Here is an 11671-nt window from a genome sequence, read left to right as displayed (position 1 = left end):
GCTCTCTGTGGTGTCTGCCAATACTGTTGTCCTGTTGATTCCTTTGTTGACATAGTTGTCTTGCCATGAGGAGGTAAAGTGTAGCAGGCACTTGTTTTATTCCTCGTCCCGTTTGGGACTATTTATTAATTTATTTGGAAATTAATAAGCCAGATATGAACTGGATTGGTTTTATTGACTTGAGATTAAGTTGGCACAAATGGTTAAAGAGGAAGCTGACATCCTGGTTTACTACTTCAGCTTTCCCAAAATGTAATCCTAAGCCTTCAAGAAAGGCACGATGAAGACAAAATTGTCATGGTTTTCAGGAATGCGTATGTGACGGAATGTCTGATTTGTTGCACATATTACAGGTGACCATGGTCCATACGAGGAGCTGTGCCGAACAAAGGCAGAGTGGACAGCCGTGTTAAGGATAAGGTCAGAGGGTGTGCATGTAGTCATCCCCATAGCAACAAAACCCCTCACCCCTGAGAGCAAATGTATTGTTATAAGATCAGAGGTCACGGAGCTCCCCATATGGTCGTGTGCTGCATAAGTCATTGATCTGTCGGGATGCTCTAAAGGAATTCTGAAAGTGTCACCGAAAGACTTTTAGAAACCAAAAAAAAAGACAACAACTGCTCCCGAATGCCATAAATGCCTCCACAACAGCATAAATAGCACCATTCTGGGTCTGATGGCGAAGGGAAAGAACGGGAAGCCAGATTGCCCACACACTTGTGGCGTTTGACCTCACCGAAATATGGCAGAAATTAAAACACTGCAAACATGGGAAAAAGAAAAAATCAAGATGTTTATTCAGGATAGAACTTTTGTCAGTGTTGCAGTTTTGACAAAGTACTTCATAAAAATCACAGTTTGGATTTTACTGGGGAATTGAATCAGTAGTGTTTCTAGGATACAGTATTTCTTTTTTTTTTGTACAAAAACTAGTACATTCATATTGGTGAATGAATATACATAAAACATGATTGAGAGGACAGAGCTAAGTTTTTATGCTGCTGAAGTTAAGCAGTATTTACACATTTGTGTGCCTCTAAAAGCTTATTAGTGATTCATAATCAAGAGCAAAGAGCACACATTTTGTTCCTGTCAACAGAAATCATTTAAAAACATTCAGCAATTCATAACCCTCCAAAATAAGGTCACAATGTTCACATGTGTACTCCTAAAAATAAAGGTTCTTTATTGGCATCTATAGTTCCATGAAGAATCTTTAGCATCCATGAAAACTTTACACGGCACAAAAACTTCTTTATAGTTAAAATATTCTTCACAATAAGAAAATGGTTCTTTTAAGAACTGTTGAGTAAAAGGTTCCTTTGGGAACCCATTAGTACTTGGCATCACTGCAAAACCCCCTTTTAGAACCTTTATTTTTAAGAGTGTGGAGCAGAAGTAGTCAAACACTCACAAAAAGTATTATTTTAATAAGAAAATAACTGAATAAACAAAAACTCAAAATCATACTTAAACAATGGTATTCTAAAAATATGAACACATCTTGTTGCTTCAAAAGAAATTCAACTGTCTAAAGATGAACAGGATTAGTCAAGATCAGCCTATGCTGAACCTGAGCAAAACTGATCTCTTATATGAATTCTGTCTGAAACAGACCCAGTGTCAGGCGCTCTGTGGTTCAGTGCTGCTTTAGCATCTCAGCTGTCCTCATGAATAACAGTTGGTGTGGACAGTTGCTCAGAGCTGGTCAGGCTGTCCTGTCTGCTCGGCATTGAGAGGCTGAAGGTGGCTGATTGGCGGTGGAAGCTGCTGCGCAGTTCCTTCCCTCTGGCCAGATCTCCCCGTCTCTCCCTTGCCAACATGAGGTTAAGAGATTCTGCGACGCTGTTCAGTGTCCTGTCCATGTGTGTGATCTGTGGGGAAACGAGAGTGTGACCTCAGCACAACTTTCAAAACAGTGTCTAAAATAACTGTCGGTCTGTAAATGGCATGAACAAGAGTCAAACTGTCAATACAAGCTGTGAAACACCAGCGCCTGATATAAGATCCCATCTGTATGAATAGGCTAGAAAAGGCAATAAATCTATTCTTTATATGTTGAAAATGGGATTAACGTTTGATCAGTTAGGTGATGATGAATAGTCGAAACATGAGTAGATTAGGTCACACTAATTTGTTAAAAGTGAATTGTGAGTGGAAACTATTTATAACCAGGTCTACAGTTGAAAAAGAACCATAAGTAACACTGATTTAAATGTAATATTTTCAAGTAGAAAGACTGAAAATAGTATTTTGTAAAGTGGTATTCTAAGTTTTATTTCAAATTTCAAAAATAATGTTTTCTAGAAAGTCTAAGAGCAGTTTATGTTACTGTCTATGTGCATGAAAAACATCATCAATACCAGTGGGGATTCTTGTTAAATATTTAAAGGGATTCTTGTTTGAAAGGAAGAAAACTGTCAGAGAAATACTTTTTATTTTACAGTTGGGGAGCCAAATGTCATGAGGTTCTTTCCCTTGGGAAGAGGCTAAGTGATGTGTGGAGCCAGTGCTGTCTACACCCCATTAGAAATAACCAGACGAGTGTCTCCGTGCTGAACCACAGTTTACACAATGATAGTGGCACCACGGTCACATACAAACACATCCCAACATACAGAGTGCGGCAGGAGATTAGAGCATGTAAACAAATACAGCCGTTCCCCTTATAGACATGAATTTATGGACACTGCTAACCATGCAGAGAAAAACAAGATCTTGAGTCGAAGCTTAAAAGGAAAATTCTTCATAAAATACAAATTCTGTCAATTATTCACACTCCCATACAAGTTAAAAGTAGAAAAAAAGTACTATACTATAAAAGACCACTTTTAATATTTCTACCATATAAACCATAAAACTATTCTCTGTGAAATATTATAAACTTGAAATTTGATGGGAAATGTATTTTTTGATGGGAAAATATCTCTTATCATCCTGAAAGAATTCCAAAACAAACTTGTTATGGTCTCTACAATAATATTAAACAGTACATCCCCCCCCCCCTCTATAGAAATCGCATTCCGGGGGCCTATAGACCGGACCGAAGGGGCACTTTAGCGTCGGCGATTGAAGGGGCAGGGGACCAAACACTGCCTGCTTCCTGTTTACCTCAGAATTATGGGAAGAAGAATGACACTGTAAGGGGCAGGGTATCCTGTTCACATACTCTTCAACTAATGACACATTTTCAAACAGGTCTTTATAGAAAAAAATGTTAAAAGACTGTGTGTCCTGCTGGGAAATACTTAATTTGGCTACTCAATGCATCAGTCACTAGTATTGCCACAGAAATGTGCCATTGTGCCAAACATTAGCAAGCCAATGAGATCAAAACTATCCTAAAGTCACCAACTTTATTATTATTATTATTATTTTCATATATAAACCAATAAAAGGAAACACAACTGAAAAAAAGATGTCATCTCTCCCTAAAGATATGTCAGCTATGAAACCCGTAAAAAAGATCTAATTTCTCTTACAATGCTTTTCTAAACATTCTCAGTAAAGAATTTAAAACATGTCGAACAGGCTATTTTCAGGCATTTCATAAAATGAGTCAATTTGCTTCTTACTCAGACATCTACAAGAGACAATGGGGGAGAAAGAGAGTGAGTGAGTATGTGAGAGAGAGAGATCATGTGAACAAGTGTGCACGCTGTTTCGAGTTCGTGTCTGGGATGAGAGCTGTTTGTAAAAGGATTTATGGCTGGAGTGGCAAATGAACAGGAGCAGAGTGAGTGTTTGTACAGCTCCTGAATCCCCGTCATCCTGAGAGGCCTACAGACCTCTCACGTTTACACACACACACACACACACACACACACACACACACACACACAAACAACCCAGAAAGCTGTTCTTTTTAGAGTCTTAACTCCTTTATCAGCACACATCACTCACAGAAAATGTTTGAGAAGTATTCAAAAAGTGATGTTTGATTGAAGGCAGAGAAAGAGAGAGGTTCCTTCTGTCTCTTGGTTAAGGCTTGATGAATGAAGCTTACAGATCCTTATCAGTAGAGTCCTTGCTGAACCAATTGTGCTGTGTGCATTAATAAACTAAAGAACTGGAACTTGTTATTGTTATACTAATGAGTAACCTCTTGGAAATGCTTGGTTTTCGGAGTTTATAGCGCAGTAAAATTCAAAAGCACATGGTATATACTAAAAAGATGTTTCAGAAACTTCAATCCTCAATAGTAATAAAGTTTTCCCTGTGCTTTTAAAACACAAAAATGCTATGACTGTCCAGTAATATTCAAGCGCTTACCTTCTCTTCCATCCTGTTGAGTCTGGAGCCAATAGTGTTTATGCCTTTGTCTTTCATGCGCTCTAAAAGAGACAAAAATGGTGCTATAAAAAACGCTTGAATGTGCACTAAGACTACAAGACAACAATAAACACCAACATTAAGAACAACAAAGGGGTCAAACTGTAGAAAAACAATGTGTAGGGTTGAGCAATGAGAGAGGGTAATGAGTGACCTAGCTTTACCTGAACTTGTCTGGAAGAAAGACAGCTTCCCTAAGGACTGATCCAGTCTGTCAGGGCCAAGTATGCAGCATGGGAAAGGTTGATGTACAGAAATGGCAGATGAAATGTGAGACAGGGATGGATGTACTCTTAACTTCTCAGCTTTATTTACCCAAAGGTCATGAAACAGTCATTCATTTCGCTATTATAAATGCCATCCATGTATAGAAATGTTAAAGTCCTCATCCCACCTTCTCTGTAGCTCCTTGATGCGCACCATGAGGTTGAGATGACCCTGTGAATACTGCTCAATGACATCCCTCACATCATACGGTTTACGTGCTTGCTGCAAAAACAGCCAAAATGATAGAATATTTCAATTATAATCAAATCGTAATGTTTAAGACAAATACAGTACTATTCCAGGGTTTTGTTAACGTTACTGGAAAAAGACTACACGTATACATACACACAGACATTTGTCTCAGTATTATTTAATGAAAAGTTGAATAGTATGCTCAGTATTCACTTCAAACATAAATTTTTATAGATGTCTTTACTGTCAGTTTTTTTTAGCAGTTTAATGCATCCTTGCTGAATAAAAGAACAAAAATGGTATTGTATAAAAGGAAAGATGTGCATAGGACCTATGTTAATATTTAACTTAAATGTTTATATTTAACATACATTTAACTTATTATTATAGTACATTAAGTTTTTATGATTTTAAGATTTTTTTAATTATTGCATCATTCTTACACTTTGAACTCATATTGAGAGAATGCATTTGTACTTTTCATAATTAAAACTTCCTTATACGTTTCTACATTTTAAACATAAAATCTTGATATGGTCTTGCCTAAGGCCCTACTGGTTGGCCCTGTATATGAGTGAAACTTTAGGTTAATAAAGTCTGAAGAATCAAATCATCATCAGGGTGAACTCTTTACTTCATACAACCAGCCTACAAAATCAAACCAGCCCAAAGGGGAAATATTTCCTTTTGATTGTCAACTTTAAGGAAACGGATTCTTATCTGCTGACACCAAACTGATCAAACGCTTAATCACTGCTCTCAGAGCATAATCGAGCACAGGTGATGATGCTTATGGCTATTTCAATTTATTTGAGTTCCTGACTAACCGGGAAAATGTGTGAAGCTCCACGTTTGCTACAGAACTTAAACTCAGTTTGATTAACGTCAGTGAAATAACCAAACGTTCACACATCTCCGGAACAAATTACACACTTCAGGAGAAGCTTAATCCATTCAAAGGAGGGTAAACACCGTCATGACATCAGACAGCAAATCTAGCCAGCAGCATTTGACAAACAGTCCAAAGTGCGTGTTCTGTGTCGCAAGAGTGTGTGAGAGGAGGGCAGAAGGACTTGGAGAAAATAAGGGGATTGAGAGATGACTGAGGCTATAGCGGTTCAAATGAAAGGATGGTGAGAGGATGGGAGGGCAAAGGGAAAGGACAAACAAAGTGCAGTAACGAGTATCAAGTGTCACGAAATCGCACAAAGAAGAAGAAACTGTGTAGGACAGCTATTAAGGTTAGCAAGTATTTTTAAGGACTCCGGCAGAGCATCTGCTATTACCAAATGAGTCTCAACTCAAGATCTTCCCTTCTATACGTTTCAAAAGGCAACTTATTCACTGCTTACACTGAAATTCATTAAGGAATGTTACTTGCTGGAAACGTGAATTTAAAAGTCACAGATGTTTCTTTATTATCAAATATGCATAATAGCATCACATTCACGAAACATCATGCTAATTTGATTACATTTTTGTTGTTTTTGCAAGCAGAAAAAATTAAATCTTACCTGGAAATTCTTTCTGGCTACAAAGTAGAACATTCTCTGGATCACACGAATGGCAGCTCGGTGGGAATCCCGCAACCTGTGTGTTTATGTGTCATGATTAGTATGGAGAAAGATACTTAAAGCCCATTTTAAAGGGACAGTTCACTCAAATTGAAAACTGTGTTATTGTATGACTTTCTTTTTCAACTGTGCAGTACGGATCCCCGCACATGTCATGCAGGAAAAAATAGTAGGCTAAATTGTGTGCACGATTTACTAATTAATTCCCTCAATGTACTAAAACGTGCACACGATTACTATTGCGTTCCCTCAATTTACTATTTTGTTTACTCGATCGAGTGATAGATCACTTAAAAATGAAAATTATGTCATTAATTACTCCTGTCATTCCAAACCTGTAAAACTTTTGTGCATCTATTCTCCTGAAAACATATTGAAGACTGACACCGAAGAGAAGAAATTGTTGAATTGTTGAAAGATTGAACTAGTGATTTCATATTTTGACAATGACTTTCTATCTTTCTGGGCCTTAAACATGGCAGTTGCATTGCTGTCATTCCAGTATCAGAAAGTTCTCGGATTTCATAAAAAATACCTTAATTTGTGTTCTGATCATGAACGAAGGTCTTATGGGTTTGGAACGACATTAGGGTGAGTAATTAATGACAGAATTTTAACTTCCCTTTAAGTCTTAAGATTATTGAAGAATTTTACAGTTTTAGGAAATGAAAACTGCATTTCTGATATAGATGTTTTATCTGTTTATTATTTGTTCATAAACAACATTATGGTTGTTTATGTCACCCCTAACTAACGAAGCACAATCAATGACCTTTCACATTTTCAAAACCATTTGCAAAACAATCCTATCAGCCGCCTCCAGCAGGGCCTTCAGGTGCAGCCCAAAGCCACTCCAGATGCTGTTTATGTGGTCAGGACCTTTGCAAGTGGCCATTGAGTACAAGGGTCACGACCAGGACACAGTGTCTAAGAGAAAATACAAGGCTCTCTTTGCTTTTCAAAGGTTTCAAAATCCACAGCACTGAGATTTGATCGGGGAAGGGCGCTGACTCCCAGGAGACCCAAGGTTAACTAGAGGAACAGGACATTTTCTCAAAGAAAGCTTAAGTATGAGAGCTACACTTTCTATTGCACGTCGGCTATATACGATATGTGCCTGTATCATGTTAGCATGCTAAGGCTCGTGTCTGTTGCATGTCACTCTGACAAAAGATTGAGTGCACTCACACAAGTTTCTTTAAAATGCATTAGCAGAAGACTGGCTGCAGGCTATCAAGCCTCATTGACTTAATGGACATGGCTGGCTGACAGTTTCTGGTTTCTCCCTTGCTGCGGGCTACAGGGAAATGAGGGATATGCCGTGCTCCAGGCAACTGCCAATTTACTGCTCTTTGGCAGTGCTACTCTAGACTTCAAGCAGCATCCCTCTGGGTTATTTTGCCAGTGGTTAAATAGCAAGCCTTCATAGCTTTGAGCATTATCATACAAATGGTAATGCAACCCCTGTTAATAGAGAAGAAAAAGAGGTAATGGAAAACTTCAGAAAGTAAAAACTGATACTATTTTGCATATTTAGTATAACTTAGTTTATGATCTATTTCCATGAATATATATTCTTAGAAACAGATACACATTATAATTATGATAAAATAAACAAGACTAGTATAACAAAATTGAAGCTTGGATTTCCTCTTCAGGAACTTAAGCGTGACCGGCTCTGAATCATGTGTGTAATCAGACCAATGGATGTGCGTGACGTCTTAGGCGGGTGATGTCAGACACCAGAAAGTTTAAAAGCATGTGCAGCAAAGCCGGCATTTAGCCTCCTGTCTTTCAGCAAGTGCTCTGTGTGTGTCTGTACATATTAGTCTTATTTAGGGTTGTTATGTCCCTCCCAACATGTCAAAAACACCTCAAAAGACTAAGCACAAACTGGGTGAAGGCAGGCAGCATTTCAAGCTGTGTGTTCCTCACTGCCCGCAATACACTACGATTGGGGATACACAAAGTTTGTGTGCTGTCTGCCTTGGAGCGGAGCATGCAGAGTCACAGTTTGATCTGGCGGAGGGAATGGAGATGGGCGAGTCCCTATCTTCTTCCTCACATGCCAGATCCAGTACCCATTCTCAGGGATCCGAAGCATGCTCCAGCGCTACTCCCCCCCCACCCCCACCCCAGGGAGAAGGCTCGATGCTTCACCTGTCTTCCTCCAAGGAGGTTGACGTGGTAGGCGTTGATGAGGATTCGCCCCCCTCAGTCACCCCAGTATGAGGAGCTGCTGGAGATGGTAAGATGAACTTCGATTGGCCCACGGAGAGATAGATTGAACCGCAGAATAGCAAGTTGGATAAGCGCTTTCTGCAAACTAAGCCACAACCTCCACACCGTAGCCTGCCTTTTTTCCACGATTTGCACACCGAGGTGTGTAAATCATGGGCAAAGCCCTTCTTGTCCCAGCTCTTTATTCCCACTTCTGATCATTACGGCAATGTAACGGTGATGAGTGAGCGCAGCTATAAGACTGTCTCCCGGTACGTCATCATCTTTGAAGGACCCGTCATTGCCCTCCAAGCCACTACGTACCACCTCAGCGCTGGTGGGCAAGGGGTACTCAGCAGCGGGTCAGGCTGGTGCATGTCTGCACACCATGGCAGTGTTACAGGCATACCAAACCGACCTGCTGAAGGAACTAGTTGAGCATGAGCATGAGCATGTAAAATCTGAGGATATCCAGGAACTCAGAAGTACCCCAGATTTGTCTCTCCGTGCTACCAAAGAGAACACCCGTGGCATTGGGCGATCTATGGCAGCTATGGTGGCTGTGGAGAGAATTTTGTTGCTGACTCTTTCAGATATGAGGGACAAAGATAGGGTCTGCTTCATGGATGCCCTGCTTGTGTCCTCGGGCCTGTTCGGCAACACCGTTAATTCCATTGTTGACAGGTACAAGGAGGCTCACAAACAGGTGGCGGCATTCCAGCAGTTCCTCCCTCATCGTTCTTTAGTTCTAGAAGCTGCCGGGCGGGGACAGCTTCCGCCGTGTACCAGCTCCTCATACAGGGAGACACAAAAACCATCTCATTATAAAAACTGCTTTCCTGTTGGCGATATCTTCTCTTAAAGGGTTGGTCCACCCAAAAATGAAAATTATGTCATTAACAACTCACCCTTATGTCGTTCCAAACCAGTAAGACCTCCATTTATCTTCGGAACACAGTTTAAGATATTTTAGATTTAGTCCGAGAGCTCTCAGTCCCTCCATTGAAACTGTGTGTACGGTATACTGTCCATGTCCAGAAAGGTAAGAAAAATATCATCAAAGTAGTCCATGTGACATCAGAGGGTCAGTTAGAATATTTTGAAGCATCGAAAATACATTTTGGTCCAAAAATAGCAAAAACTACGACTTTATTCAGCATTTTCTTCTCTTCCATGTCTGTTGTGAGAGAGTTCAAAATAAACCAGTTTGTCATATCCGGTTCGCGAACGAATCATTCGATGTAGGCGGATCTTTTTGAACCAGTTCACCAAATCGAACTAAATCGTTTTAAACGGTTTACGTCTCCAATACGCATTAATCCACAAATGACTTAAGCTGTTAACTTTTTTAATGTGGCTAACACTCCCTCTGAGTTAAAACAAACCAATATCCCGGAGTAATTCATTTACTCAACAGTACACTGACTGAACCGGTGTGAAGAGAGAACTGAAGATGAACACCGAGCCGAGCCAGATAATGATTCGTTCACGAGTCAAGAACCGTTTCTGTCAGACGTGTCCGATTCGAGAACCGATGAACTGATGATAATGCACGTGTGATTCAGGGAAGCAGACGGACACACAGAGCGTCTGAACCGAACTGATTTTTTTGGTGATTGATTCTGAACTGATTCTGTGCTAATGTTATGAGCACGGGTAAACCGAAGGCTTGAATGAAGGGCAATCATCGCCAATGACGGCATTACGTCGAGCACAAAAGAACCGGTGAACCGTTTTCTTTAACCGGTTTATTGAATCAAACTGTCCGAAAGAACTACTGGTGATCCGAAAACCGATGCAACCGGTTCTTGACTCGTGAACGAGTCATTATCTTGTTCGGCTCGGTGTTCATCTTCAATTCTCTCTTCACAGCAGTTCAGTAAGTGTACTGTTTGAGTACATTAATTACTCCAGGATATTGGTTTGTTTGAACTCAAGAGGGAGTGTCAGCCACATTAAAAAGGTTAACATCTTAAGTCATTTGTGGATTAATGGGTATTGGAGTCGCGAATCGTTCAAAACAATTCAGTTCGATTTAGTGAACTGGTTCAAAAAGATCCGGCTACATCGAATGATTCGTTCGCGAACCGGATATGACAAACTGCTTTGTTTTGAACTTTCTCACAACAGACACGGAAGAGAAGACAATGCTGAATAAAGTCGAAGTTTTTGCTATTTTTAGACCAAAATGTATTTTCGATGCTTCAAAATATTCTAACCGACCCTCTGATGTCACATGGACTACTTTGATGATGTTTTTCTTACCTTTCTGGACATGGACAGTATACCGTACACACAGTTTCTATGGAGGGACTGAGAGCTCTCTGACTAAATCTAAAATATCTTAAACTGTGTTCCGAAGATAAATGGAGGTCTTACTGGTTTGGAACGACATTAGGGTGAATTATTAATGACATAATTTTCATTTTTGGGTGTACTAACGCTTTAAGAGAGTTGGGGACCTACAGGCCCTCTCCTTGGCCCCTTCCTGTATAGATTTTTCGCCTGGTCTGGCCAAAGCTTTTCTCTACCCTCGAGTGGGGAATGTGCCTAAGGTCCCCTCTTCTACACCACGGCCTGTCATACTCTAGGCCTTCAGTCTTCCCCCCTTTAGGGAGCCAGACCAGAAGAAGCTTAATTGTATGTGTCCAGTGTGAGCAGTTATTAGTTTGTTATGGTCCCCCTAAGAGAGGTCTTTCCGCTACAAAGCAGACTTTCAGTTGGTGGATAGTAGATGCCTTCTCTAAAGCCTACGAGTCCTCTGATCTCCCCTTGCCCCTGGGGGTCAAGGCTCCCTCCACCAGAGATGTGGCGGCCTCCAAGGCCTTCTTAGTGGGTGTCTCTATGAAGGACATCTGTGATGCTGCGGGTTGGTCCATGCCCTTAACCTTTGTCAGGTTCTATGGACTAGATATGGGAACCGCTCCAGGCTATTCTGTTCTCTCACCCTAGTTCTGTAGTTTTCCACACTATGCAGAGATTTGTAAGTCTGGCAGCGTGGGTGTTCTTGTTCCCAAAGCATTCTCAGACGCAGCTCGAGTTCCTGAAGAGGAACATCTCAGGTTACACATGTAACCATGGTT

General features: G+C 40.4%; 1 protein-coding gene across 4 annotated transcripts in view; it reads right to left on the bottom strand.

Annotated features, from left to right (window-relative positions):
- Nucleotides 1-776: 776 nt before the first annotated feature.
- Nucleotides 777-11671, bottom strand: part of kcnq1.1 (potassium voltage-gated channel, KQT-like subfamily, member 1.1) — a 44525-nt gene continuing 33630 nt past the window's right edge. For 3 of the 4 annotated variants that reach the window (XM_059534455.1, XM_059534464.1, XM_059534478.1), the window contains 5 exons: nucleotides 6309-6384; nucleotides 4730-4824; nucleotides 4500-4546; nucleotides 4276-4337; nucleotides 777-1877 (listed from right to left, as the gene is read on the bottom strand). In XM_059534455.1, the coding sequence (XP_059390438.1) occupies nucleotides 1662-1877; nucleotides 4276-4337; nucleotides 4500-4546; nucleotides 4730-4824; nucleotides 6309-6384 (496 nt within the window). In that variant the 3' untranslated portion in view covers nucleotides 777-1661. Of the gene's footprint in view, nucleotides 1878-4275; nucleotides 4338-4499; nucleotides 4641-4729; nucleotides 4825-6308; nucleotides 6385-11671 lie in introns of all 4 variants that reach the window. The other variant, XR_009426686.1, reaches the window with a different exon arrangement.

The sequence above is a fragment of the Carassius carassius genome, chromosome 3 (assembly GCF_963082965.1).
Source record: "Carassius carassius chromosome 3, fCarCar2.1, whole genome shotgun sequence".
Taxonomy (NCBI): Eukaryota; Metazoa; Chordata; class Actinopteri; order Cypriniformes; family Cyprinidae; genus Carassius; species Carassius carassius.
This window is presented reverse-complemented; position numbering and strand designations above follow the sequence as displayed.